This window comes from Salmo trutta, chromosome 23, assembly GCF_901001165.1.
Source record: "Salmo trutta chromosome 23, fSalTru1.1, whole genome shotgun sequence".
NCBI classification, from domain to species: Eukaryota; Metazoa; Chordata; class Actinopteri; order Salmoniformes; family Salmonidae; genus Salmo; species Salmo trutta.
In genome coordinates, this window is record NC_042979.1 from 1993682 (window position 1) to 2020337 (window position 26656).

General features: G+C 42.2%; 1 protein-coding gene across 2 annotated transcripts in view; it reads left to right on the forward strand.

Moving 5' to 3' along the window:
• LOC115159081 (calmodulin-regulated spectrin-associated protein 1-B) overlaps positions 1-25678 on the forward strand; it is a 167902-nt gene extending 142224 nt beyond the window's left edge. For both annotated transcript variants that reach the window (XM_029708458.1, XM_029708457.1), the window contains exons 15-18: positions 11335-11425; positions 11584-11699; positions 21426-21544; positions 23870-25678. In XM_029708458.1, coding sequence (XP_029564318.1) covers positions 11335-11425; positions 11584-11699; positions 21426-21544; positions 23870-24163 — 620 coding nt within the window. In that variant the 3' untranslated portion in view covers positions 24164-25678. The remainder of the gene's footprint in view (positions 1-11334; positions 11426-11583; positions 11700-21425; positions 21545-23869) is intronic.
• The last annotated feature ends 978 nt before the right edge of the window (positions 25679-26656 follow it).

Here is a 26656-nt window from a genome sequence, read left to right on the forward strand (position 1 = left end):
CACATCCTCATCGGCAGACTCAATAGCCTTGGTTTCTCAAATGATTGCCTCGCCTGGTTCACCAACTACTTCTCTGATAGAGTTCAATGTGTCAAATCGGATGGCCTGTTGTCCGGGCCTCTGGTAGTCTCTATGGGGGTGCCACAGGGTTCAATTCTTGGGCCAACTCTTTTCTCTGTATACATCAATGATGTCGCTCTTGCTGCTGGTGAGTCTCTGATCCACCTCTACGCAGACGACACCATTCTGTATACTTCTGGCCCTTCTTTGGACCCTCCAGATGAGCTTCAATGCCATACAACTCTCCTTCCGTGGCCTCCAACTGCTCTTAAATACAAGTAAAACTAAATGCATGCTCTTCAACCGATCGCTGCCTGCACCTGCCCGCCCGTCCAGCATCACTACTCTGGACGGTTCTGACTTAGAATATGTGGACAACTACAAATACCTAGGTGTCCGGTTAGACTGTAAGCTCTCCTTCCAGACTCACATCAAACATCTCCAATCCAAAGTTAAATCTAGAATTGGCTTTCTATTTGCAACATAGCATCCTTCACTCATGCTGCCAAACATACCCTCGTAAAACTGACCATCCTACTGATCCTCGACTTCTGCGATATCATTTACAAAATAGCCTCTAATACCCTACTCAGTAAACTGGATGCAGTCTATCACAGTGCCATCCGTTTTGTCACCAAAGCCCCATATACTACCCACCACTGCGACATGTACGCTCTCGTTGGCTGGCCCTCGCTTCATACTCGTCGCCAAACCCACTGGCTCCAGGTCATCTACAAGACCCTGCTAGGTAAAGTCCCCCCTTATCTCCCCTCACTGGTCACCATAGCAGCACCCACCTGTAGCACGCGCTCCAGCAGGTATATCTCTCTGGTCACCCCCAAAGCCAATTCCTCCTTTGGCCGTCTCCTTCCAGTTCTCTGCTGCCAATGACTGGAACGAACTACAAAAATCTCTGAAACTGGAAACACTTATCTCCCTCACTAGTTTTAAGCACCAGCTGTCAGAGCAGCTCACAGATCACTGCACATAGCCAATCTAAAATTTAGCCCAAACTACTACCTCTTCCCCTACTGTATTTATTTATTTATTTATTTTGCTCCTTTGCACCCCATTATTTCTATTTCTACTTTGCACTTTCTTCCACTACAAACCTACCATTCCAGTGTTTTACTTGCTATATTGTATTTACTTTGCCACCATGACCTTTTTTGCCTTTACCTCCCTTATCTCACCTCATTTGCTCATATTGTATATAGACTTATTTTTCTACTGTATTATTGACTGTATGTTTGTTTTACTCCATGTGTAACTCTGTGTTGTTGTATGTGTCGAACTGCTTTGCTTTATCTTGGCCAGGTCGCAATTGTAAATGAGAACTTGTTCTCAATTTGCCTATCCGGTTAAATAAAGGTGAAAAAAAATATAATAATAATAAACTTGAAAATGCTTGTCAACAATCACCTTGACAGAGCTTGAATAATATGTTAAGGAATAATGGGCAAATATTTTACAATCCAGGTGTGAAAGCTCTTAGAGACTTACATAGAAAAGACTCAGCTGTAATTGCTGCGAACGGTGATTCTAACATGCATTGTCTCAGGGGGTTGAATACTTATCTTATCAAGATGTTATTTTCCATGAATAAAAAATAAAAACATTCTTTCACTTTGACAGAGTATTTTGTGTAGATCGTTGACAAAAAAAAGACATCCATTTTAATTCCACTTTGTAACACAACAAAATGTCAAGAGGTGTCAGTACTTTCTGAAGGCACTGTAGCTGTATGATTCTAACAGTAGTCTGCTATTGGTGTGGTCATGTCAAAAGTCCTTTCTCCCAATTAAGTTTCTAAGTGAAAATTGCCAGAACTGAGATGCCCGAAATATGTCCTGTTGTGGAATCGCCCAGTAGGAAATGCCTTTGTCATTGGGATGTCGGCAGATTGACTTTAGATGCTACCTAAGATTGCGGGGAGAGCACCAGATTTTAGCTAGCTAACTGCTAGGTATTTTTGACAAACTTTTGTAGCAAATGGCAACATTGCCTCAGTCTAAAGTAAATTTGACTACATCATAATGATGACAAAGTTGTTTCGTACTAATTATTTGCGTACTTTAGCAATGTCATCGTATTTCCAAGCCACTATACTGTAATTTAGACACTAAACAATCATTATCCCCTGTTGAATGATTGGGCACCACTTGACTTTCGGGAGTCACTATTGCTGAGAACGTCTTGAGAACATTCATAACAATGGCCTACTAATTCCAGGGTTTTTCTTTATTTTTACTATAAAATCATTGTAGAATAGTGAAGACATCAAAACTATGAAATAACACACATGGAATCATGTAGTAAGCAAAAAGGTGTTAAACAAATCAAATTTGAGTTTCTTCAAAGTAGCCACTTTGCCTTGATGACAGCTTTGCATGCTCTTGGCATTCTCTCAACCAGCTTCATGAGGTAATCACCTGGAATACAGTTCTATTAACAGATGTGCCTTCTTAAAAGTTAATGAATGGAATTTATTTCCTTAAGGCGTTTGAGCCAATCAGTTGTGTATGGGGTGGTATACAGAAGATAGCCCTATTTGATAGCCCTATTAAGTCCATATTATGTCAGAACAGCTCGAATAAGCACAGAGAAACAACAGTCCATCATTACTTAAAGACATGAAGGTCAGTCAATCCGGAAAATGTCAAGAACTTTGAAAGTTTCTTCAAGTGCAGTCGCAAAAACATCCAGTGCTATGATGAAACTGGCTCTCATGAGAACCGCCACAGGAAAGGAAGACCCAGAGTTACCACTGCTGCAGAGGATAAGTTCATTAGTTACCAGCCTCAGAAATTGCAGCCCAAATAAATGCTTCACAGAGTTTAAGTAACAGACACATCTCAACATCAACTGTTCAGAGGAGACTGTGGGAATCAGGCCTTCATGGTCAAATTACTGCAAAGAAACCACTACTAAAGGACACCAATAATTAGAGGAGACTTGCATGGGCCGGTGGAAATCTGTCCTTTTGGTATGATGAGTCCAAATTTGAGATTTTTGGTTCCAACCGCCGTGTCTTTGTGAGATGCAGAGTAGGTGAACGGATGATCCCCGCATGTGTGGTTTCCACCGTGAAGCATGGAAGATAAGATGTGATGATGTGGGGGTGCTTTGCTGGTGACACTGTCTGTGATTTATTTAGAATTCAATGCGCACTTAACAAGCATGGCTACCACAGCATTCCACAGCATTCTGTAAAACCACAATGAGGACATCAACCCATTGTAGTTTTAGACGTGTTTGATACGTTTTATGTACACATTTTCTTAGAATATTTATGAAATGCACATTGTTATATTTGGTGTAACCCTCTCACCAGGCTCGAATTTGACTCTCACGATATTACCTTAGAATATCTGAACAGCATGGGATGTTAGGTGAGAAGGACATCTCCAATAAGAATCCCTATTATAAACTATCTAGGGTGATGACAACTAGTGGATTAACTTCAGATAGAATGATTATAGATTTTTGTTATTATATAAGGATATGCTTTCCCATGCATTAAAATGAAACTGAAACAGTAAATGACTCCATCAATGCAACAGACATAAGGTTCAAGATGGATGTTATCACATTTTCAATGTACCACATCAAAATAAATGAAAATAATAAACCCCAATGTTTTTTCACAACCCATGTCCAAATTACTGGCAAGATTGCTTAAAACCGTTGACGCGCGTTGGGGCTCAAAAAAATGACGACACCCAAAGTTCCGAAGCACCCCACCATTGTGGTTACTCACTACTCGTAGATATTTCCTCAGCGAAGTATAGCAGTTCCGTGCAGGTGTCCTCACAAGATCCACAGAAAGCACAGCTATCAATGCAGACAGTACTCCTTAGCAGCAACAGATATCCCATAAAAACAAACTCGTTAATCTTCCACAAGAAATTCTCTCCAGGTCTCGCACAATGCTAGGCTAAACTTGAGCTGTCAAATACCTCCACGATGAGACGGTAGCTTCAGACTCTACTAAATCTTAACAAAATAATAATAATACTCTGTAGATTTGGGTTTTGTTATACTTTTATCGTCTTCTTCTTTACCATTGTCTTTTTCTTCACCAACACTGATAATATCTCTCCATCCTTTTTTCAACGTCTCACCCTCTTTTTCCAACGTCTCTTTTTCACAGGCCTCCTGTTAACCTGGTCAACTCTCCCATTGGCCACATCTTAACAAGTTACCTTATTGGTCAAAACTTTAACTTAAAAGTAAACCAACCTATTCACTTGTACATTTAAATAAGTATTTCTTCAAAATAAATGCATTAACGACATTACAGTTCAGGAGCAATTCGATCACCTTTTAAATCTAATACCAATTAATTAAAACAAATAAACTCTATACTTGGATTTAACAAGGGTATTACATTGGTAACACTTTTTTCCCTCAACTCCAACCCCATTTGATGCATGGAACGGATGTGGGTGGAGCTATGTCTACATAAGAGTGGTAAAACATTTTTTAAGTACGTTACAATATATTGCGATTTTCTTTAACACTTTTTTGGTTACTACATTATTCCATATGTGTTTCAGAGTTTTGATGTCTTCACTATTATTCTACATATGAGTAGGTGTCCAAACGTTTGACTGGTACTGTAGGTGCATCCCATGAATACCACAATGTGCTGTGTGTGTGTGTGTTTGTATTTTTTGTTTAGCTTTCCTGTGTGTGTATTGTCTGTTTAGCCCTTGCGTGTGTGTTTTTGTCACCCAGGTTATTCTCTGAGAGCATTCATGTTGATGAGAGCCCAGGGATCAGCAGCAGGCAGTAGGGGAGGTGAAACATCTAACCTCATCTGCATGACCCCCTGACCTCATAAAATAATACCATACCTCATAGGGCTAGTTTTTCCTGGTCAGGTTATGTCAGGAAAGAAATTCCAAGCCCAACCCACAACCCCTTCAGAAAGTCTGATCAAGTGGACCACTAGCCCCTTTCCCCCTAAGCAGGTGTGAGAGAATTGCATAGATTTGTGTAATGTGATTGGCTCACTTTGCCCTCTTATAGGATCGGGGGAATTTTCTCTCCATCTCTCTCTCGGTATCTATCTAACTCTCTCTCTCGTGGCATGCCATGAGGGTAAGAACCTGATTGTGCCTGGCTGAGCAAGCAGAGAGCAATGCCTGAGTTTGCAATGAAACATTTTAAAAGGTTTGCATATCAGTCCACTGCTAATGTGACATCACACTGTGCCTGCTGCGTTGTGCCTTCCTGGCTTGTGTAAGCATGGGTTAGGGTTGGGCGATATTACAATAGCATCGTCTATCGACGATGATTGACAGCCATTGTCCATGGTTACGACATCGAGATGTAACAGATGATGGTTTAGCCTAATGGAACTTGACTGGCGCTGCGCAGTAAAAAAAAGTATCGCAGTGCTCAGCAGGGGCCCAAGGGACATTCCAAGTAATTTGCATATTGCTATTTGCTATACCCTATTTCAATAAATGTGATTTATAGCCTACAGAACGCAAGAGAAGGATGTAGACCAGATGGAGCAGAGAATTCCACCAAAGCAGCACAAAATGTCTAGTCAGAAAATCTTGTTTATCCTCTCTCCGCCTAAACCAATTTTTCCATCTCAAAAAGTTATTTGAATAGTCTAAAAACGTGAGGTAGCTAGAGGACTAATAAGGATTGAACAAGCAATATCAATAGCCTACAGAAATATGCAACGACAAGCTAAGTCAAGTTTAAGTTAAGAAATAAATTGTCCATGCGGGTCAGGAAAATCCCTCAATGCGAGGTTGAGAAGCAAATGGCCAAATTGTCCTACAAAGCCTATCATAAAAGCTTTAAGACAAGTTAAAGTTATGAACAGTAGCGTATTTCCCAAATATTCCAGCTTTTAAAAAATACAAATAATGAAAGTATATAGCCTAGGCATAGGCAATTTTTTATGAGGCAAATAAACAATTATTTTCCAGTTGTGAAGACTGTAGACTGCTTCCATCCAGCCCATGATGTAGGCCTATAACCTAGCTCACTATGGCAGCCCGCTCCTCATCACAGACAGACATAGACGTGTTATGCTTCTCTACCAGAAAGGAATATTAGAAAAGATTTGCCATTGCCTGCACTTAGCCTCTACCCAAGCATTCAACAACATGATCTTTTGTCATGATTTGTCCACTGGAATTCGATTCCGCATTATAGCCCAACTGTCGTTTTTGGGGGAAGGGTGGCCAATAGGGGCGAGAGCATCATATACGATGATATTTTATGTGTACATAATCACAATAGGACAGGTTGACATCACCTAACCATTTGGGGTGAGGGTGTGGGTGTGAGCAGGGTTGGGTAGGTTACTTTCTAAATGTAATCCTTTACTAGTTACATGTCCAAACTTGTAATCAGTAACGTAACTTTTGGATTACCCAAACTCAGTAACTTAATCTGATTACATTCAGTTACTTTTAGATTACTTTCCCCTTAAGAGGGATGTATGTTGGTAATTGTATGTTAACAATTGAACAACATCTATTGCAGGATAAATCAGTGTTGATGTTTACATAGCTGGCCATACATGGATGTTTAATTTTACTTTATGGGTTGGTTATGTAGGCTTATTCTAACCCATCGCTTTCTACTACATATAATAACACGATTCAATTTTATCATTACATTAATATACATAATTTATAAGTCCAAAAATGGATGTAGCAACTACCCCTTTTTTAAGTCTATCAAAAGTGTGCGAGTTTGAGCATGTGTCCGAGTTTGAGCATTTTTTATGTATTATTTCTTACACTGTTACCCCAGGAAATCTTAAGTGTTACATACAGCCAGGAGGAACTATTGGATATAAGAGCAATGTCAACTTACCAACATTACGACCAGGAATACAACTTTCCCGAAGCGGATCCTCGGTCCACCACCCAGGACAATGGATTGGACCCCAGCAGGCGACCCAAAACAACGGCGTCACAGACGGAGCGGTCTTCTGGTCAGGCTCTGTAGACGGGCCATTGCCCACCGCTCCAGAGTATACTACTCGCCAATGTCCAGTCTTTTGACAACAAGGTAGACGAAATCCGAGAAAGGGTTGCCTTCCAGAGAGACATCAGAGATTGTAACATTCTCTGTTTCACAGAAACATGGCTCACTCGGGATACGTTATCAGAGTCTGTACAGCCACCTGGTTTCTTCACGCATCGCGCCAACAGAAACAATAATCTCTCTGGTAAGAAGAAGGGCGGGGATGTATGCCTTATGATTAATGAGTCGTGGTGTGATCATAACAACATACAGGAGCTCAAGTCATTTTGTTCACCTGACCTAGAATTCCTTACAATCAAATGCCGACCGCATTATCTACCAAGAGAATTCTCTTCGATTATAATCACAGCCGTTTATATCCCCCCCCCCCCAAACAGACACCTCGACGGCCCTGAAAGAACTTCATTTGACTCTATGTAAACTGCAAACCACATATCCTGAGGCTGCATTTATTGTAGCTGGGGATTTAAACAAGGCTAATCTGAAAACAAGGTTCCCTAAATTCTATCAGCATATCGAATGCGCGACCCGAGCTGGCAGAATTCTGGATCATTGTTACTCTAACTTCCGCAACGCATATAAAGCCCCCCCTCGCCCTCCTTTCGGCAAATCTGACCACGACTCCATTTTGTTGCTCCCAGCCTATAGACAGAAACTTAAACAGGAAAGGCCCGTGCTCAGGTCTGTTCAACGCTGGTCCGACCAATCTGATTCCACACTTCAAGATTGCTTCGATCGCGTGGACTGGGATATGTTCTGGATAGCGTCAAACAATGACATTGATGTATAAGCTGATTCGGTGAGCGAGTTTATTAGCAAGTGCATCGGTGATGTTGTACCCACGGCGACTATTAAAACCTTCCTCAACCAGAAACCGTGGATTGATGGCAGCATTCGCACAAAACTGAAAGCGTGAACCACTGCTTTTAATCAGGGCAAGGTGACCGGAAACATGACCGAATACAAAAAGTGTAGCTAGTCCCTCCACAAGGCAATCAAACAAGCTAAGCGTCAGTATAGAGACAAAGTAGAGTCGCAATTCAACGGCTCAGACATGAGAGGTATGTGGCAGGGTCTACAGTCAATCACGGACTACAAAAAGAAAACCAGCCCCGTCGCGGACCCCGATGTCTTGCTCCCAGACAAACTAAACAACTTCTTTGCTCGCTTTGAGGACAATACAGTGCCACCGACACGGCTCGCTACCAAAACCTGCGGGCTCTCCTTCACCGCAGCCAACGTGAGTAAAACATTTAATCGTGTTAACCCTCACAAGGCTTCCGGCCCAGACGGCATTCCTAGCCGTGTCCTCAGAGCATACCTGGACCAGCTGGCTGGTGTGTTTACAGACATATTCAATCAATCCCTATCCCAGTCTGCTGTTCCCACATGCTTCAAGAGGGCCACCATAGTTCCTGTTCCCAAGAATGCGAAGGTAACTGAGCTAAACGACTATCGCCCCGTAGCACTCACTTCCGTCATCATGAAGTGCTTTGAGAGACTAGTCAAGGATCATATCACCTCCACCCTACCTGACACCCTAGACCCACTCCAATTTGCTTACCGCCCCAATAGGTCCACAGACGACGCAATCGCAATCACACTGCACACTGCCCTAACCCATCTGGACAAAAGGAATACCTATGTAAGAATGCTGTTCATCGACTACAGCTCAGCATTTAACACCATAGTACCCTCCAAACTCGTCATTAAGCTTGAGACCCTGGGTCTCAACCCTGCCCTGTACAACTGGGTCCTGGACTTTCTGACGGGCTGCCCCCCAGGTGGTGAGGGTGGGAAACAACATCTCCACCCCGCTGATCCTCAACACTGGGGCCCCACAAGGGTGCGTTCTCAGCCCTCCTGTACTCCCTGTTCACCCATGACTGCGTGGCCATGCACACCTCCAACTCAATCATCAAGTTTGCAGACGACACTACAGTGGTAGGCTTGATTACCAACAACGACGAGACAGCCTACAGGGAGGAGGGGAGGGCCCTCGGAGTGTGGTGTCAGGAAAATAACCTCACACTCAACGTCAACAAAACAAAGGAGATGATCGTGGACTTCAGGAAACAGCAGAGGGAGCACCCCCATATCCACATCGATGGGACAGTAGTGGAGAAGGTGGAAAGTTTTAAGTTCCTCGGTGTACACATCACGGACAAACTGAAATGGTCCACCCACACAGACAGCGTGGTGAAGAAGGCGCAACAGCGCCTCTTCAACCTCAGGAGGCTAAAACACTCAAACTTTTACAGATGCACAATCGAGAGCATCCTGTCGGGCTCTATCACCGCCTGGTACGGCAACTGCTCCGCCCAGAACCGTAAGGCTCTCCAGAGGGTAGTGAGGTCTGCACAACGCATCACCGTGTGCAAACTACCTGCCCTCCAGGACACCTACACCCCCCGATGTCACAGGAAGGCCAAAAAGATCATCAAGGACAACAACCACCCAAGCCACTGCCTGTTCACCCCGCTATCATCCAGAAGGCGAGGTCAGTACAGGTGCATCAAAGCTGGGACCGAGAGACTGAAAAACAGCTTCTATCTCAAGGCCATCAGACTGTTTAACAGCCATACTGACTCAAATCTCTAGCCACATTAACAATTAACAATTGGATGTAATAAATGTATCACTAGTCACTTTAAACAATGCCACTTTATATAATGTTTACATACCCTACATTACTCATCTCATATGTATATACTGTACTCTATACCATCTACTGCATCTTGCCTATGCCGTTCGGCCATCGCTCACCCATATATTTGTATGTACATATTCTTATTCATTCCTTTACACTTGTGTGTCTGAGGTAGTTGTGAAATTGTTAGATTACTTGTTAGATATTACTGCACGGTCGGAACTAGAGAAACAAGTATTTCGCTACACTTGTATTAACATCTGTTAACCATGTGTATGTGACCAATAAAATTTGATTTGGATGTCTTTTTTTAAATAGATTGAGCAATAAAAGCCCCACTTTTATTCCACAGGCTGGGATCCGCACAATGCAGCTGTTGCAAGAGCGCATTTTTCAATGGTTTCAAAAACAATGATTGATAGGCAGCTTAAACTTCTTGAATTCAACCATTTTTGGGTTCAAATGTACATTTAGATATGTGAACAGCTATCCACAACAACCACAATCCGTAAGGCGCAAATAGCTAAATGAGAGAGCACCAGTGTGATTGACATCAATGCGCTATATAGATATAAATAATAAGTGATATCTGTATCGCCGTAAACTATGCTGCTGTCATCCTTACCTCCAAGCGTTTATTCAAGTTGGATAATCTTTGGATGCCGACAGCAGTCGCACCATTGGAAGACATAGATTGGACTGTAGCCTTCAAAAGCCTATTCCTGCTCTTTTCCTGTGATCCATCAAACCCATTTGGTGTGTCATCATACTGGTCTCTGACTTGTGGTCAGACTCGCTCAGGTGGAACAAATTTAAACTTGCGCCATTTTTCAAAGCTGATTTGAATGTCATTGACAAAAAAGAGAAGTGTCAAAGATTTTTTGCACAAACATCCTTTCTGAATTCAAAAGTAATCCTCGAAGTAATCATCTAGTTTTTCAAAAGTATCTGTAATCTGATTACAATAATTTTGCTTATAACGGATTACAGTTACTGTTTTTTGTAATCCCTTATAATTGATTACATGTAATCCGTTAAACCCCAACCCTGGGTGTGAGTGATGGTCAAGAGTTGGGAAAGGTTTGTATTCGTTTGCTAATAATTAAATACATGTACTCTAAATTTACAAATGCATCTATTGAGCAGATTACGTTTATAACCACTAACAAAATTACAGAAGACGTTTTGATTGTTTGAAGTATGTCAAGTGCAGTGAAAATATGTTCAGTTTTGTTTTCACTCGTGTCAGAACAAACAGTAATTGGAACGACTAGCATACCGCAAATATTTTGTCTTTAGACCTGTTTTACATGAACATGCCAGTACTTCAGTACTAAAAAAAATGCTTGCGTACTCGAGCAGACATTCTTTCAAATGCCTATCCCTAATAAAGGTTATCTTCATATGCTGCTTGTATGTGGATGGTTAATGAATACCAGTGAAATGACTGTTCAGTATCTGTTTTTATTTGGTGCACACAGACATACAGTGTATTTATAATAATAATAATAATAATACATGCCATGAAGCAGACATTTTTATCCAAAGCGACTTCTTGTTCTATGGTATTGATTAACTCTTGTCTCGTTGACTTCCAGAGGACATTCTCCACTGTTTCCAGTCAGGCTCCACTCTCTCCTTGGCCACCGAGACAGAGAGTGTCACTTTTGGAGGAGCCGAACCACAGAGGTGTGTGTGCGCGCGTATGTGCAGGGTTGGGTGCGTGTGGTTATTTGTGTGAGTATGTGATTGAGACAGACACCCTGTTAACTGTGTGTGTGTGTGTGTGTGTGTGTTTGTGTGTGTGTGTGTGTGTGTGTGTGTGTGTGTGTGTGTGTGCGTTCCAGGGGTGGGTCGGTAGAGTCGTTCCCTCTGCTAAGCAGGAACTCCAGTAGGAACATGGAGAGAGACTGGGAGAACGGCTCTACAGCCTCCTCCATCACATCTACAGTAGAGTACAATGGTGAGTATTACACATGCACCCACATACACCTGGGTACAATGGTGAGTAGGCGTGTCAACGTTTTAAATTTAAACTAAATTGGGATCCTAACAATAAGAAAATAAAATAAAATCACAACATTTTAATCAGATTGTAGCTGGGCTCGATTACTCTTCACTAATGATGTGAGTGTGTCTTCAGTCTGTTGCGTGTGGAATATTCTAGCCTATTCATTGATGATAAGCCCTGCTATACTAAAGTTCCAAGACATTGCAAGCCAAGAAATTGCAAAATACAGCATTCCATTGTGAGATACAGCTTTTGATTGCTGATAGATAGGCCTAGTGCGAAGTTCTGACTGTCTCTGCCTGGTGACCAACATGCCCATACTGTGTCCCTCCCCTGTGTTCTCGGAAGTACAGCAACTAATCTCCTCTGTTCAAAATACGGAATATTTTATTTCAATTTTTTTACCTTTATTTTAACAAGGGAGACCTATTGAGACATAGGACTCTTTTCCAAATGCGCCCTGTATGTTACAATATAAATATCCACATTTTATATATATGTGTATGTATGTATGTATGTATGTATGCATGCATGCATGCATGTATGTATGTAACACACACACACACACACACACACACACACACATTCAAAAGTTTGGGGTCACTTAGAAATGTCCTTCTTTTTGAAAGAAAAGCCCATTTTTTGTGCATTAAAATAACATCAAATTGATCAGAAATACAGTGTAGACATTATATAGTCATGGCTAAAAGTTTTGAAAATGACACAAATATTAATTTCCACAAAGTGTGCTGCTTCAGTGTCTTTAGATATTTTTGTCAGATGTTACTATGGAATACTGAAGTATGATTACAAGCATTTTTTAAGTGTCAAAGGCTTTTATTGACAATTACATGAAGTTGATGCATACAGTCAATATTTGCAGTGTTGACCCTTCTTTTTCAAGACCTCTGCAATCCGTCCTGGCATGCTGTCAATTAACTTCTGGGCCACATCCTGACTGATGGCAGCCCATTCTTGCATAATCAATGCTTGGAGTTTGTCAGAATTTGTTTTTGTTTGTCCACCTGCCTCTTGAGGATTGACCACAAGTTGTCAATGGGATTAAGGTCTGGGGAGTTTCCTGGCCATGGACCCAAAATATTGATGTTTTGTTCCCCGAGCCACTTAGTTATCACTTTTGCCTTATGGCAAGGTGCTCCATCATGCTGGAAAAGGCATTGTTCATCACCAAACTGTTCCTGGATGGTTGGGAGAAGTTGCTCTCTGAGGATGTGTTGGTACCATTCTTTATTCATGGCTGTGTTCTTAGGCAAAATTGTGAGTGAGCCCACTCCCTTGGCTGAGAAGCAACCCCACACATGAACGGTCTCAAGATGCTTTTCTGTTGGCATGACACAGGACTGATGGTAGCGCTCACCTTGTCTTCTCCGGACAAGCTTTTTCCGGATGCCCCAAACAATCGGAAAGGGGATTCATCAGAGAAAATGACCTTACCTCAGTCCTCAGCAGTCCAATCCCTGTACCTTTTGCAGAATATCAGTCTGTCCCTGATGTTTTTCCTGGAGAGAAGTGGCTTCTTTGCTGCCCTTCTTGACACCAGGCCATCCTCCAAAAGTCTTTGCCTCACTGTGCGTGCAGATGCACTCACACCTGCCTGCTGCCATTCCTGAGCAAGCTCTGTACTGGTGGTGCCCCGATCCCACAGCTGAAACAACTTTAGGAGACGGTCCTGGCGCTCGCTGGACTTTCTTGGGTGCCCTGAAGCCTTCTTCACAACAATTGAACCGCTCTCCTTGATATACTTGATCTGATAAATGGTTGATTTAGGTGCAATCTTACTGGCAGCAATATCCTTGCCTGTGAAGCCCTTTTTGTGCAAAGCAATGATGACGGCATGTGTTTCCTTGCAGGTAACCATGGTTGACAGAGGAAGAACAATGATTCCAAGCACCTTTTGAAGCTTCCAGTCTGTTATTCGAACTCAATCAGCATGACAGAGTGATCTCCAGCCTTGTCCTCGTTAACACTCACACCTGTGCTAAAGAGAGAATCACTGACATGATGTCAGCTGGTCCTTTTGTGGCAGGGCTGAAATTCAGTGGGACTGATTTTTGGGGATTCAGTTCATTTGCATGGCAAAGAGGGACTTTGCAATTAATTGCAATTCATCTGATCACTCTTCATAACATTCTGGAGTATATGCAAATTGCCATCATACAAGGCAGCAGACTTTGTGAAAATCATGTCATGTGTCATTCTCAAAACTTTTGGCCACAACTGTATATACAGTTGAAGTCGGAGTTTACGTACACCTTAGCCAAATACATTTAAACTCAGTTTTTCACAATTCCTGACATTTAATCCAAGTAAAAATTACCTGTTTTAGGACAGTTAGGATCACCACTTTATTTTAAGAATGTGAAATATCAGAATAATAGTAGTGATTTATTTCAGCTTTTATTTATTTCATCACATTCCCAGTGGGTCAGAAGTTTACAAACACTCAATTAGTATTTAGTAGCATTGCCTTTAAATTGTTTAACTTGGGTCAAAGTTTCGGGTAGCCTTCCACAAGCTTCCCACAATAAGTTGAGTGAATTTTGGCCCATTCCTCTTGACAGAGCTGGTGTAACTGAGTCAGGTTTGTAGGCCTCCTTGCTCGCACATGCTTTTTAAGTTCTGCCCACACATTTTCTATAGGGTTGAGGTCAGGGCTTTGTGATGGCCACTCCAATACCTTGACTTTGTTGTCCTAAAGACATTTTGCCACAACTTTGGAAGTATGCTTGGAGTCATTGTCCATTTGGAAGACCCATTTGCGACCAAGCTTTAACTTCCTGACTGATGTCTTGAGATGTTGCTTCAATATATCCACATAATTTTCCTGCCTCGTGATGCCATCTATTTTGTGAAGTGCACCTGTCCCTCCTGCAGCAAAGCACCCCCACAACATGATGCTGCCACCCCTGTGCTTCATGGTTGGGATGGTGTTCTTTGGCTTGCAAGCCTCCCCCTTTTTCCTCCAAACATAACGATGATCATTATGGCCAAGCAGTTCTATTTTTGTTTCATCAGACCAGAGGACATTTCTCCAAAAAGTACAGTCTTTGTCCCCATGTGCAGATGCAAACCGTAGTCTGGCTTTTTTATGGTGGTTTTGGAGCAGTGGCCTCTTCCTTGCTGAGCGGCCTTTCAGGTTATGTCGATATAGGACTTGTTTTACTGTGGATATATATACTTTTGTACCTGTTTCCTCCAGCATCTTCACAAGGTCCTTTGCTGTTGTTCTGGGACTGATTTGCACTTTTCGCACCACAGTACGTTCATCTCAAGGAGACAGAACGTGTCTCCTTCCTGAGCGGTATGACGGCTGCGTGGTCCCACGGTGTTTATACTTGCGTACTGTTGTTTGTACAGATGAAAGTGGTACCTTCAAGATTTTGGAAATTGCTCCAAAGGATGAACCAGACTTGTGGACGTCCACAATTATTTTTCTGAGGTCTTGGCTGATGTATTTTGATTTTCCCATGATGTCTAGCAAAGAGGCACTGAGTTTGAAGGTAGGCCTTGAAATACATCCACAGGTGCAACACCAATTAACTAAAATTATGTAAATCAGAAGCTTCAAAAGCCATGACATCATTTTCTGGAATTTTCCAAGCTGTTTAAAGGAACAGTCAACTTAGTGTATGTAAACTGCTGACTCACTGGAATTGTGATACAGTGAATTTTAAGTGAAATAATCTGTCTGTAAACAATTGTTGGAAAAATGACTTGTGTCATGCACAAAGTAGATGTCCTAACCGACTTGCCAAAACTATAGTTTGTTAACAAGAAATTTGTGGATTGGTTGAAAAACGAGTTTTAATGACTCCAACCTAAGTGTATGTAAACTTCCGACTTCAACTGTACATACTGTGGCGTACAGCAGGTCAGCCATCAGGGGGAGACTCGTCGAGGCCTGGTGACAGACGGATTATACATCACGAGGCGATGGCTCCATCTGATGGACGTGCCAGGTCTTGACGGGTTCTCTGGCCAGGACTAATTGAGTCTGATTGGGAGCTGGTGAGTAATCAAGGGCTGATTGCTCACCAGTTGTGCAAGGCCCACAAGGGAAGTGTGGGAAGAAAGGACTCCCGTATAGTTGGGGACGGTTGCAGAGGTATGTGGAGGGAGTTCAGAGTTTGTGCCCGACAGGATACTGCAAGACCCGGAGCCCAGAAGATGGTATCCCGGAGAAGGTCTCATGGGGGAGACCTATCCTTTTTTTATTATTTTTATTATTTAAATAAACACCCTTGAAACCGAGCTAATCATACTCTGTCTGATCTGTGTAAAAGTCTTGACCAAACACCCTGGTCTGCCACAATACATACAGTGCATTTGTAAAGTATTCAGACCCCTTGACCTTTCCACATTTTGTTACGTTACAGCCTTATTCTAAAATTGATGAAATAGTTTTTTTCTTCAAATAAATTGACGCACAATACCCCATAATGACAAAGCAACACGTTTTTTAGAGAGTTTTGCAACAACAACAAAAAACCTGAAAGATGCATTTACATAAGCATCAGAACCCTTTACTCAGTACTTTGTTGAAGCACCTTTGGCAGCGATTACAGCCTCGAGTCTTCTTGGGTATGATGCTACAAGCTTGGCACACCTGTATTTGGGGAGTTTTTCCCATTTAATTTCTGCAGATCCTCTCAAGCTCTGTCAGTTTGGATGAGGAGCATCGCTGCACAGCTATTTTCAGGTCTCTCCAGACATGTTCGATCGTGTTCAAGTCAAGGCTCTGGCTGGGCCACTCAAGGACATTCAGAAACTTGTCCCAAAGCCACTCCTGCGTTGTCTTGGCTGTGTGCTTAAGGTTGTTGTCCTGTTGGAAGGTGAACCTTCACCCCAGTCTGAGGTCCTGAGCACTCTGGAGCAGATTTTCATCAAGGATATCTCTGTACTTCACTCTGTTCATCTTTCCCTCGATCCTGACTAGTTTCCCAGTCCCTGCCCCTGAAAAACATCCCCACAGCATGATGCTGCCACCACCATGCTTCACCGTAGGGATGGTGCCAGGTTTCCTCCAGACATGACACTTGGCTTTCAGGCCAAAGAGTTCAATCTTGGTTTCGTCAGACCAGAGAATCTTGCTTCTCATGGTCTGAGAGTCCTTCAGGGGCCTTTTGGCAAACTCCAAGCGTGCTGTCATGTTACTGAGGAGTGGCTTCCGTCTGGCTACTCTACCGTAAAGGCCTGATTGGTGGAGTGCTGCAGAGATGGTTGTCCTTTTGGAAGGTTCTCCCATCTCCACAGAGGAACTCTGGAGCTCTGTCTGAGTGACCATCGGGTTCTTGGTCACCTCCCTGACCAAGGCACTTCTCACCCAATTGCTCACTTTAGCTGGACGGCCAGCTCTTGGCTGGAGTCTTGGTGGTTCCAAACATCTTCCATTTAACAATGATGGAGGCCACTGTGTTCTTGGGGACCTTCAATGCTGCACACAGATCTGTGCCTCGAGACAATCTCGGAGCTCTACGGACAATTCCATGTCCAATCAATTGAATTTACCACAGGTGGACTCCAATGAAGTTGTAGAAACATCTCAAGGATGATCAATGGAAACAGGATACACCGGAGCTAAATTTCGAGTTTCATAGCAAAGGGTCTGAATGCTTACGTAAATAAGGTATTTCTGTTATTACATTTTTATACATTTGCAAACATACACACGTGTATACACACATGTGTATACACACGTGCACACTCACTCACTCACTCACTCCCTGACTCACTCACGTTCTCACTACCGGTCAAAGGTTTTAGAACACCTACTCATTCAAGGGTTTTTCTTTATTTTTACTATTTTCTACATTGCAGAATAATAGTGAAGACATCAGTACTATGAAATGACACATGGAATCATGTAGTAACAAAAAAAGTGTTAAACATTCTTCAAATAGCCAACCTTTGCCTTGATGACAGCGTTGCACACTCTTGCCATTCTCTCAACCATCTTCACCTGGAATGCTTTTCCAACAGTCTTGAAGGAGTTCTCACATGCTGAGCACTTGTTGGCTGCTTTTCCTTCACTCTGCGGTCCGACTCATCCCAAACCATCTCAATGTGGTTGAGGTCGGGGGATTGTGGAGACCAGGTCATTTGATGCAGCACTCCATTACTCTCCTCGGTCAAATAGCCCTTACACAGCCTGCAGGTGTGTTGGGTCATTGTCCTTTTGAAAAACAAATTATAGTCCCACTAAGCCCAAACCAGATGGGATGGCGTATCGCTGCAGAATGCTGTGGTAGCCATGCTGGTAAAGTGTGCCTCGAATTCTAAGTAAATCACAGACAGTGTCACCAGCAAAGCACCACCACACCATAACACCTCTTCCTCCATGCTTTATGGTGGGAAATACACATGCGGACATCATCCGTTCACCCACACTGTCTCTCACAAAGACATGGCGGTTGGAACCAAAAGTCTCCAATTTGAACTCCAGACCAAAGGACAAATGTCTACAGGTCTAATGTCCATTGCTCTTCTATTCTCTTCTTCTTATTGGTGTCCTTTAGTAGTGGTTTCTTTGCAGCAATTTGACCATGAATGCCTGATTCACACAGTCTCCTCTGAGCAGTTGATGTGTCTGTTACTTGACATGTGTGAAGCATTTATTTGGGCTGCAATTTCTGAGGCTGGAAACTAATGAAATTATCCTCTGTAGCAGAGGTAACTCTGAGTCTTCCATTCATGTGGCTGTCCTCATGACAGACAGTTTCATCATAGCGCTTGAAGGTTATTGCAACTGCACTTGAAGAAATGTTCAAAGTTCTTGAAATTTTCCGCATTGACTGACCTTCATGTCTTTAAGTAATGATGGACTGTCATTTCTCTGTGCTTATTTGAGCTGTTCTTGCCATAATATGGACTTGGTCTTTTACCAAATAGGGCTATCTTCTGTATACCACCCCTACCTTGTCACAACACAACTGATTGGCTCAAACACATTAAGGAAAGAAATTCCACAAATTAACTTTTAAGAAGGCACATCTGTTAATAGAACTGTATTCCAGGTGACTACCTCATGAAGCTGGTTGAGAGAATGCCAAGAGTGTGCAAAACTGTCATCAAGTCAAAGGGTTGCTTTTTGAAGAATCTCAAATATAAAATATATTTTATTTGTTTAACACTTTTTCGGGTTACTACATGATTCCATATGTGTTATTTCATAGTTTTGATGTCTTCACTATTATTCTACAATGTAGAAATTAGTGAAAATAAATAAAAGTCCTTGAATGAGTAGGTGTCCAAACTTTTGACTGGTACTGTGTATATGTACACATACAGTTGAAGTCGGAAGTTTACATACAGTTAGGTTGGTGTCATTAAAATGTGTTTTTCAACCACTCCACACATTTCTTATTAACAAACTATAGTTTTGGCAAGTCGGTTAGGACATCTACTTTGTGCATGACACAAGTAATTTTTCCAACAATTGTTTACAGTCAGATTATTTCACTTATAATTCACTGTATCACAATTCCAGTGGGTCAGCAGTTTACATACACTAAGTTGACTGTGTCTTTAAACAACTTGGAAAATTCCAGAAAATTATGTCATGGCTTTTGAAGCTTCTGATAGGCTAATTGACATCATTTTAGTTAATTGGAGGTGCACCTGTGGATGTATTTCAAGGCCTACTTTCAAACTCAGTGCCTCTTTGCTAGACATCATGGGAAAATCCAAATAAATCAGCCAAGACCTCAGAAAAATAATTGTAGAAGTCCACAAGTCTGGTTCATCCTTTGGAGCAATTTCCAAAATCTTGAAGGTACCACGTTCATCTGAACAAATAATAGTACGCAAGTATAAACACCGTGGGACCACGCAGCCGTCATACCGCTCAGGAAGGAGACACATTCTGTCTCCTAGAGATGAACGTACTTATTCAATCATTGATGGCATCATGAGGCAGGAAAATTATGTGGATATATTGAAGCAACATCTCAAGACCTCAGTCAGGAAGTTAAAGCTTGGTCGCAAATCGGTCTTCCAAATGGACAATGACCCCAAGCATACTTCCAAAGTTGTGGCAAAATGGCTTAAGGACAACAAAGTCAAGGTATTGGAGCGGCCATCACAAAGCCCTGACCTCAATCCTATAGAAAATTTGTGAGCAGAACTGAAAAGCGTGTGCAAGCAAGGAGGCTTACAAACCTGACTCAGTTACACCAGCTCTGTCAGGAGGAATGTGCCAAAATTCACCCAACTTATTGTGGGAAGCTTGTGGAAGACTCCCAGACACGCTTGACCCAAGTTAAACAATTTAAAGGCAATGCTACCAGGGACTTTTTACTAGGATTAAATGTCAGGAATTGTGAAAAACTGAGTTTAAATGTAGTTGGCTAAGGTGTATGTAAACTTCTGACTTCAACTGTACATGCATGCATGCATGCATACACACACACACACACACACACACACACACACACACACACACACACACACATTAAAATACAAAAACACAGTCATGGTAAGCACAAATAAAACATCACAAATTACCCATAAAAACGGTTATATTCCTCCACAAATAAGTCCCCAATCAATACTTTAAAGTACTTTTTCAGGAAAGAGTGGTATGCACGCAGTAGGCAAGCAGGCTGCGCACTGGCAGCTCAAGATTATTTGATTGACAGGTCTGGTCACCTAGTGATTAGTCCCACTTTAGAAGCAGCATTCCTTGACAGACAAGTAAAATTACCCTTCAGTGGCGCTTCGAAACTATCTCCAGAGAAGGTTTTGTGTCTGCATTTATTAAAAAGCCGTAGTGTAATGCTGACTAGACCGGACGCGTCGCGTGTGCGAGGGCTACAAAATAAACGTACACATACATGTTATTCAATCATTGCACCCACACTGCTTGGGAGCGTGTGGGTGCAGAAGTTGGTTCTATTTGTGACGCTCAACAAGTCCTGCCTCTCCCATCTCCTCATTTGTTTTTAGGAGCATATACCCATGTGGGTGATTTGAAAGATGAACTGAGGTCCAGAATCCAGTCGGTTGTGGTAATACACCTTAAAGTTGGTTGCCAACCGCCATATAAAGTCAGAAGAAGAAGCCTGAAAGAAGGAGGAGAAATTACTAGAAACAAATTCAGTTTACCCTTTTGTCTGTGGATTAATTGTCAGAGTAGAGGACCTTGTGCATTTTAGCTAAAATAACAACCCAATGTTTACATCCCAGAACAAATTAACTAGCAACAGCAAGCTAGCTAACTAAATTTCCCTAAATGTTTAATGCTTTTCGACCTGTCCCCACAATAATATAATTGGTTCGGAGTTTGTTTTGATATTTCAACCTGCGTTTCCTAATCATGTCTGGTGTGGGGGGACAAAATCAACATGCGCCCGATGGGGTCTGGTCAGCATGTTACAGACAAACGAACATGCTGTAGCCGAGGCGCTTTCAAGGGTATATGACTGTAGTAGATAGAACTTCATTGCCCGGCCCTAGCAGTCATACATACGTAATAGGACCATTATTCTGCATTGTAAATTGACGTGGAATTTAATGATTTTTTGTTATCGCTTTAACGGAAAATGGCTTTTTAAACGTTAAGCAAAATGTTTCATTTGTCACATCCCTAATGGTGAGTATTACATACACATACACACCAGAGTACAATGGTGAGCATTACGGTTTCTGTCCTCGTTGCAGGTCCCAAGCTGTTTAAGGAGTGTGTTTCCAAGTCCAACAAGCCGATAATCCACAATGCCATCACTCACTGCTGCCTGGCTGGCAAGGTCAACGAAGCCCAGAAGAACACCATCCTCGAGGTCAGTCCATCCATAGTATGGTAGTACTAGAAGGCCTCCATGATTTTACTATAGCCAAAAATATCAATGCAACATATAAAGTGTTGGTCCCATGTTTCGGTGACCGAGTGGCGCAGCAGTCTAAGGCACTGTATCGCAGTGCTAGAGGCGTCACGACAGACCCGGGTTCGATCCCGGGCTGTATCACAACTGGCTGTGGTCGGGAGTCCCATAGGGCGGTGCACAATTGGCCCAGCGTCGTCCAGGTTTGGCCAGGGTAGGCCGTCATTGTAAATACGAATTTATTCTTAACTGACTTGCCTAGTTAAGTAAAGGTTAAATAAATTAAAAAATGAGCTGAAATAAAATATCCCAGAAATGTTCCATAAGCACAAATTTGTTTACATCCCTGTTAGTGTGCATTTCTCCTTTGCCAAGATAATCCATCCACCTGACAGGTGTGGCATATCAAGAAGCTGATTAAACAGCATTATCATTACACAGGAGCACCTTGTGCTGGGGACAATAAAAAGCCGCTCTAAATTGTGCAGTTTTGTCACACAACGCAATGCCACAGATGTCTCAAGTTTTGAGGGAGTGTGCAATTGGCTTGCGACTGCAGGAATGTCCACCAGAGCTGTTGTCAGAGAATTTAATGTTCATTTCTCGACCATAATCCGCCTCCAACGTTGTTTTGGAGAATTTGGCAGTACGTCCAACCGAACTCACAACCGCAGACCACGCGTAACCACGCCAGCCCAGGACTTCCACATCCGGGTTCTTCACCTGAGGAATCATCTGGCACCACCCACCCGGACAGCTGATGAAACTGTGGTTTTGCACAACTGAAGAATTTCTGCACAAACTGTCAGAATGCATAGTGCCAACTGTAAAGTTTTTTCATGGTTCAGGCTAGGCCACTTAGTCCCAGGGTAAGGACATTTTAACGTTACAGCATGTAATGACTTTCTAGACGATTCTGTGCTACCAACTTTGTGACAATAATTTGGGGAAGGCCCTTCCCTATTTCCGCATGACAATGCCCTTGTGCACAAAGCGAGGTCTGTACAGAAATGTTTTTTCAAGATCGGTGTGGAAGAACTTGACTGACCTGCACACAGCCCTGACCTCAACCCCATGGAACACCTTTGGGATAAATTGAAACGCCGACTGCGAGCCAGGCCTAATCGCCCAACATCAGTGCCCGACCTCAATAATGTGGCTGAATGGAAGCAAGTCCCCGCAGCAATGTTCCAACATCTAGTGGAAAGCCTTCTCAGAAGAGTGGAGGCTGTTATAGCAGCAAAGGGGGGACCAACTCCATATTAATGCCCATGATTTTGGAATGAGAATGTTTGACGAGCATATGTCCACATACTTTTGGTCACTCTGCACAAACTGTCAGAAACCGTCTCAGGGAAGCTCATGCGCGTGCTCGTCGTCCTCACCAAGGTCTTGACCTGACTGCATCATAACCGACTTCAGTGGGCAAATGCTGACCTTCGATGGCCACTGGCACTCTGGAGAAGTGTGCTCTTCACGGATGAATCCCTGTTTCAACTGTACTGGGCAGATGGCGTCGTGTGGGCGAGATGTTTGCTGATGTCAGCTTTGTGAACAGAGTCCCCTATGGTGGCGGTGGGGTTATGATATGGGCAGGCATAAGCTGCAGACAACTAACACAATTGCATTTTATCGTGACGAGATCCTTAGGCCCATTGTGAGGCCCAGTTCTTTTAAGGTATCTGTGATCAACAGATGCATATCTGTATTCCCAGTCATGAGAAATCCTTATGCCCTAATCTATGGAATTTATTTCAATTGGCTGATTTCCGTATATGAACTGTAACTCAGTAAAAATTGTTGCATTTATATTTTGTTCAGTGCAGAAGGCCTCTGCAATTTCAGTATAGACAATTAATTTTCCTCATTACCTGTGAAAATTATTTGAGGTGAGTCAATAGTATTGTAGTTCTAGAAGGAGTCTGTGATTTTACTATAGCCAATGAAATTTCCTCATTACTAGTGTCATTACGTTATATACAGTAAAAGAGAAAACAATCTGAGTCAATAAAAACATCAGAATGTTTGGCCTAAATGTTTTGAGAAAAATGTATTTTAGGAAGATCAGCTTGAAATTGACATGGTATAATTGATTCAACAACCAATTTGTTCAAGTATGAACCAGAACATCAATAGACCAGTTATTTCTCAGTGTTTATACAGCTAACTTGGTTATCCTGTTTTGTTATATATCCCTCTGATTCCCACTGTATAGTAGAGTTTGATGTTCTTTTTCCCATGGTTACTAATGGTTGTTTCTTCCATCTGTCTGTCCAATGCCAGGAGCTGGAGAGGTGTGAGGCCAACCACCTGATGATTCTGTTCAGGGACGGTAGTTGCCAGTTCCGAGCCATCTACTCCTTCTCCCCCGACACAGAGGAGATTGTCAAGTTCACCGGCACGGGGCCACGCAGCATTAGCCGCAAGATGATCGACAAGCTCTACAAGTACAGCTCCGACCGCAAGCAGTTCAACTGCATCCCCGCCAAGACCGTGTCAGTCAGCGTGGATGCCCTGACCATACACAACCACCTGTGGCAGATCAAGAGGCCCAGCGGATCTTCTAGGAAGAAGTGAGGAAGGGAAGAAGAGGAGGATGAGAAGGCACTCCATAGGCATTCATTCTACGATTGGGCAGGACCCAGTAGTCTCGGATATCACCCTTCTGTGGGTTTGGCCTGTTGATGACGGGGGATTGGTCTATTGCTGTGTGTGTGTGTAGTCTTCGGGTTGGTGTAAATGGCGGTCTCCATGGAGATGGACGTGAGAATTTTAATGAACACCTTCCAACTAACTGAATGAGTCTTTTAAAGATTAGCAATGTTTTTGTTTTTTCTCAAGGCAGTTTTCTGCATGTGGCACTTTTTATGCTAACTGAGGAATATCCTTTAGTTTAGCACTGAACACACAGTACTTTACAGTACTTTACCCTTATGTAGTGGATCGAAAAGACAAAACTACAAAGTAATACTGAAACTACAGACTACTGAAATAAGTGCAAATAGAGGCAGCACTGAAAGTACAGACGCTACAGACTTATAATAATAGAAACCACAGCCATTGTCAAAATTGTTTGAAAGTGTTTGTTCTAGTCGGGCAAAATCCTGCTGCTGTGACCCCTCTGATCTCCTTCAAAAGGCTATTTATTCAATAATACTAGTATGGGCTATTAAGTTATTTTACCATGAATAAACTTTACTTAACATTTTTTGTAGGTATGAAAAATGAGAAAGATATGGTCAAGTCTTGTTTTTGTGTGTGTTTTTGCAGATGTTTGTGGAAAGGGGGGTTGGGAATGCGCGGCTGTGTGTCTCTCTGAATGCGGTTACTCGTTAAAGGATTCTTTAACAAAGGTTTTATCATTGAATGGAACAAGCTCCACCACTGTTTATTTCAGTTAGAAGATGAATGCTCTTGTCCCAGGAGAAGCGAGGCTCATCATTTCCTCAGTGTTAGTGTTAGTGGGGAGCTGGTGATTAGTATTTACTCGGGTTCCAAACGAGCACGCTTTGGGTTTCAGTGTATTGCACTAAATCTACAGCAGAATACTGGCCCACGATCAATGGTACTCATGAAGAATGCTCAGCTTACTCTTACCGCCAGAGAGACACCAAGGTCTTGGTCCTGCTGCTTTTCACTAAAACACTGGAACCTGATCTGAAGTAACTGACTAGTTTTAGGATTTTTTTCTGGCAGTGTGATTTGACCAGAACAACGAAAACAACTATTGGCTCTACTTGCAGCCTATAACGAGCCAGGATTTTTCCCTAGTCACATGGTCAGGGAAAACTCCTGGCCCCATTCATGACCTAAACCTGCTATCTGTGAGCACTAAGAGCAGCTCTACCATGAATGACTATGCCTCAAGTTCATTCAAGTCAAGGGAAACTGGACAATACTTGATATTATTTGCTGCATTTTGTACATTTGAGTAGTGGTTTTGTATATACTGTACCACCTTATGTTTACTAAAAGTTGGCGCAATTGAATTTTTCATTACTGGCTTTAAAGATTGTATTTGTTTCTTTAATATATTCTACTATATATTTATTTTGAAAAATACTAGTGTAATAAATAATACTGGTAAACTAACAATGGTTCCTTTGCTTTGTTGCCCATGATTTCATTTAATTCATTAATATTTATTTGTATTGTGGGTTTTTTCAGCTGTTGATCATAATGGATTGCATTGCTTCTAAACTGGATTAAGATCTTGACTTATCATGCCATTATCTCATCATGGGGGATAGAGTTCAAGCAGAGCATTGGAAAAGTCACATACAAATAGCACTATGGTCTGAAGTGTAGCCTATGATTTAAGCATGCTTTCGGCTTTTTATTTAGAAAACTAGGTGGACACTATCTTTATTTTATGAAATGTCTTTATAAACATACCATATTTTTGGAGAACTAAATATAGTCCTGCTTATTCAAGTCTGACTTCTTTCTGAATGAGCTGAGTAGCGCATCTAGTCTGCGTCGTTTATACCTGTTGACATGCTTGAGCGCAAGCAACGTCAGAGAATCTCTTCATCCCGTGCATTAAAACCCCCTAGAGTCGATGCCCCCGCTGAAATCTAATTAGCATCATAATACAAAAGCATACAAATCTGTCAGTTTAAGCTAGAGAGAGGCTTTGTTGCGTTTGATATGTCTCAATCCACCACATCCACCAATGTCAAATCAAATGTTACTTGTCACATGTGCCAAATTCAACAGGTGTAGACCTTACAGTGAAATGCTTACTTACAAGCCCTTAACCAACAATGCAGTTAAGAAAATACCCCCAAAGAAGTAAGAGATAAGAATAACAAATAATTAAAGAGCAGCAGTAAATAACAGTAGCGGGGCTATATACAGGGGGTACCGGTACAGAGTCAATGTTCGGGGGCAATTGAGGTATGGTACATGCACATGTAGGTAGAGTTATTAAAGTGACTATGCATAGATAAGAGTAGCAGCAGCATGGGGGAGGCAAATGTAAATAGTCTGGGTAGCCATTTGATTAGCTGTTCAGGAGTCTTATATCTTGGGGGTAGAAGCTGTTTAGAAGCCTTTTGGACCTAGACT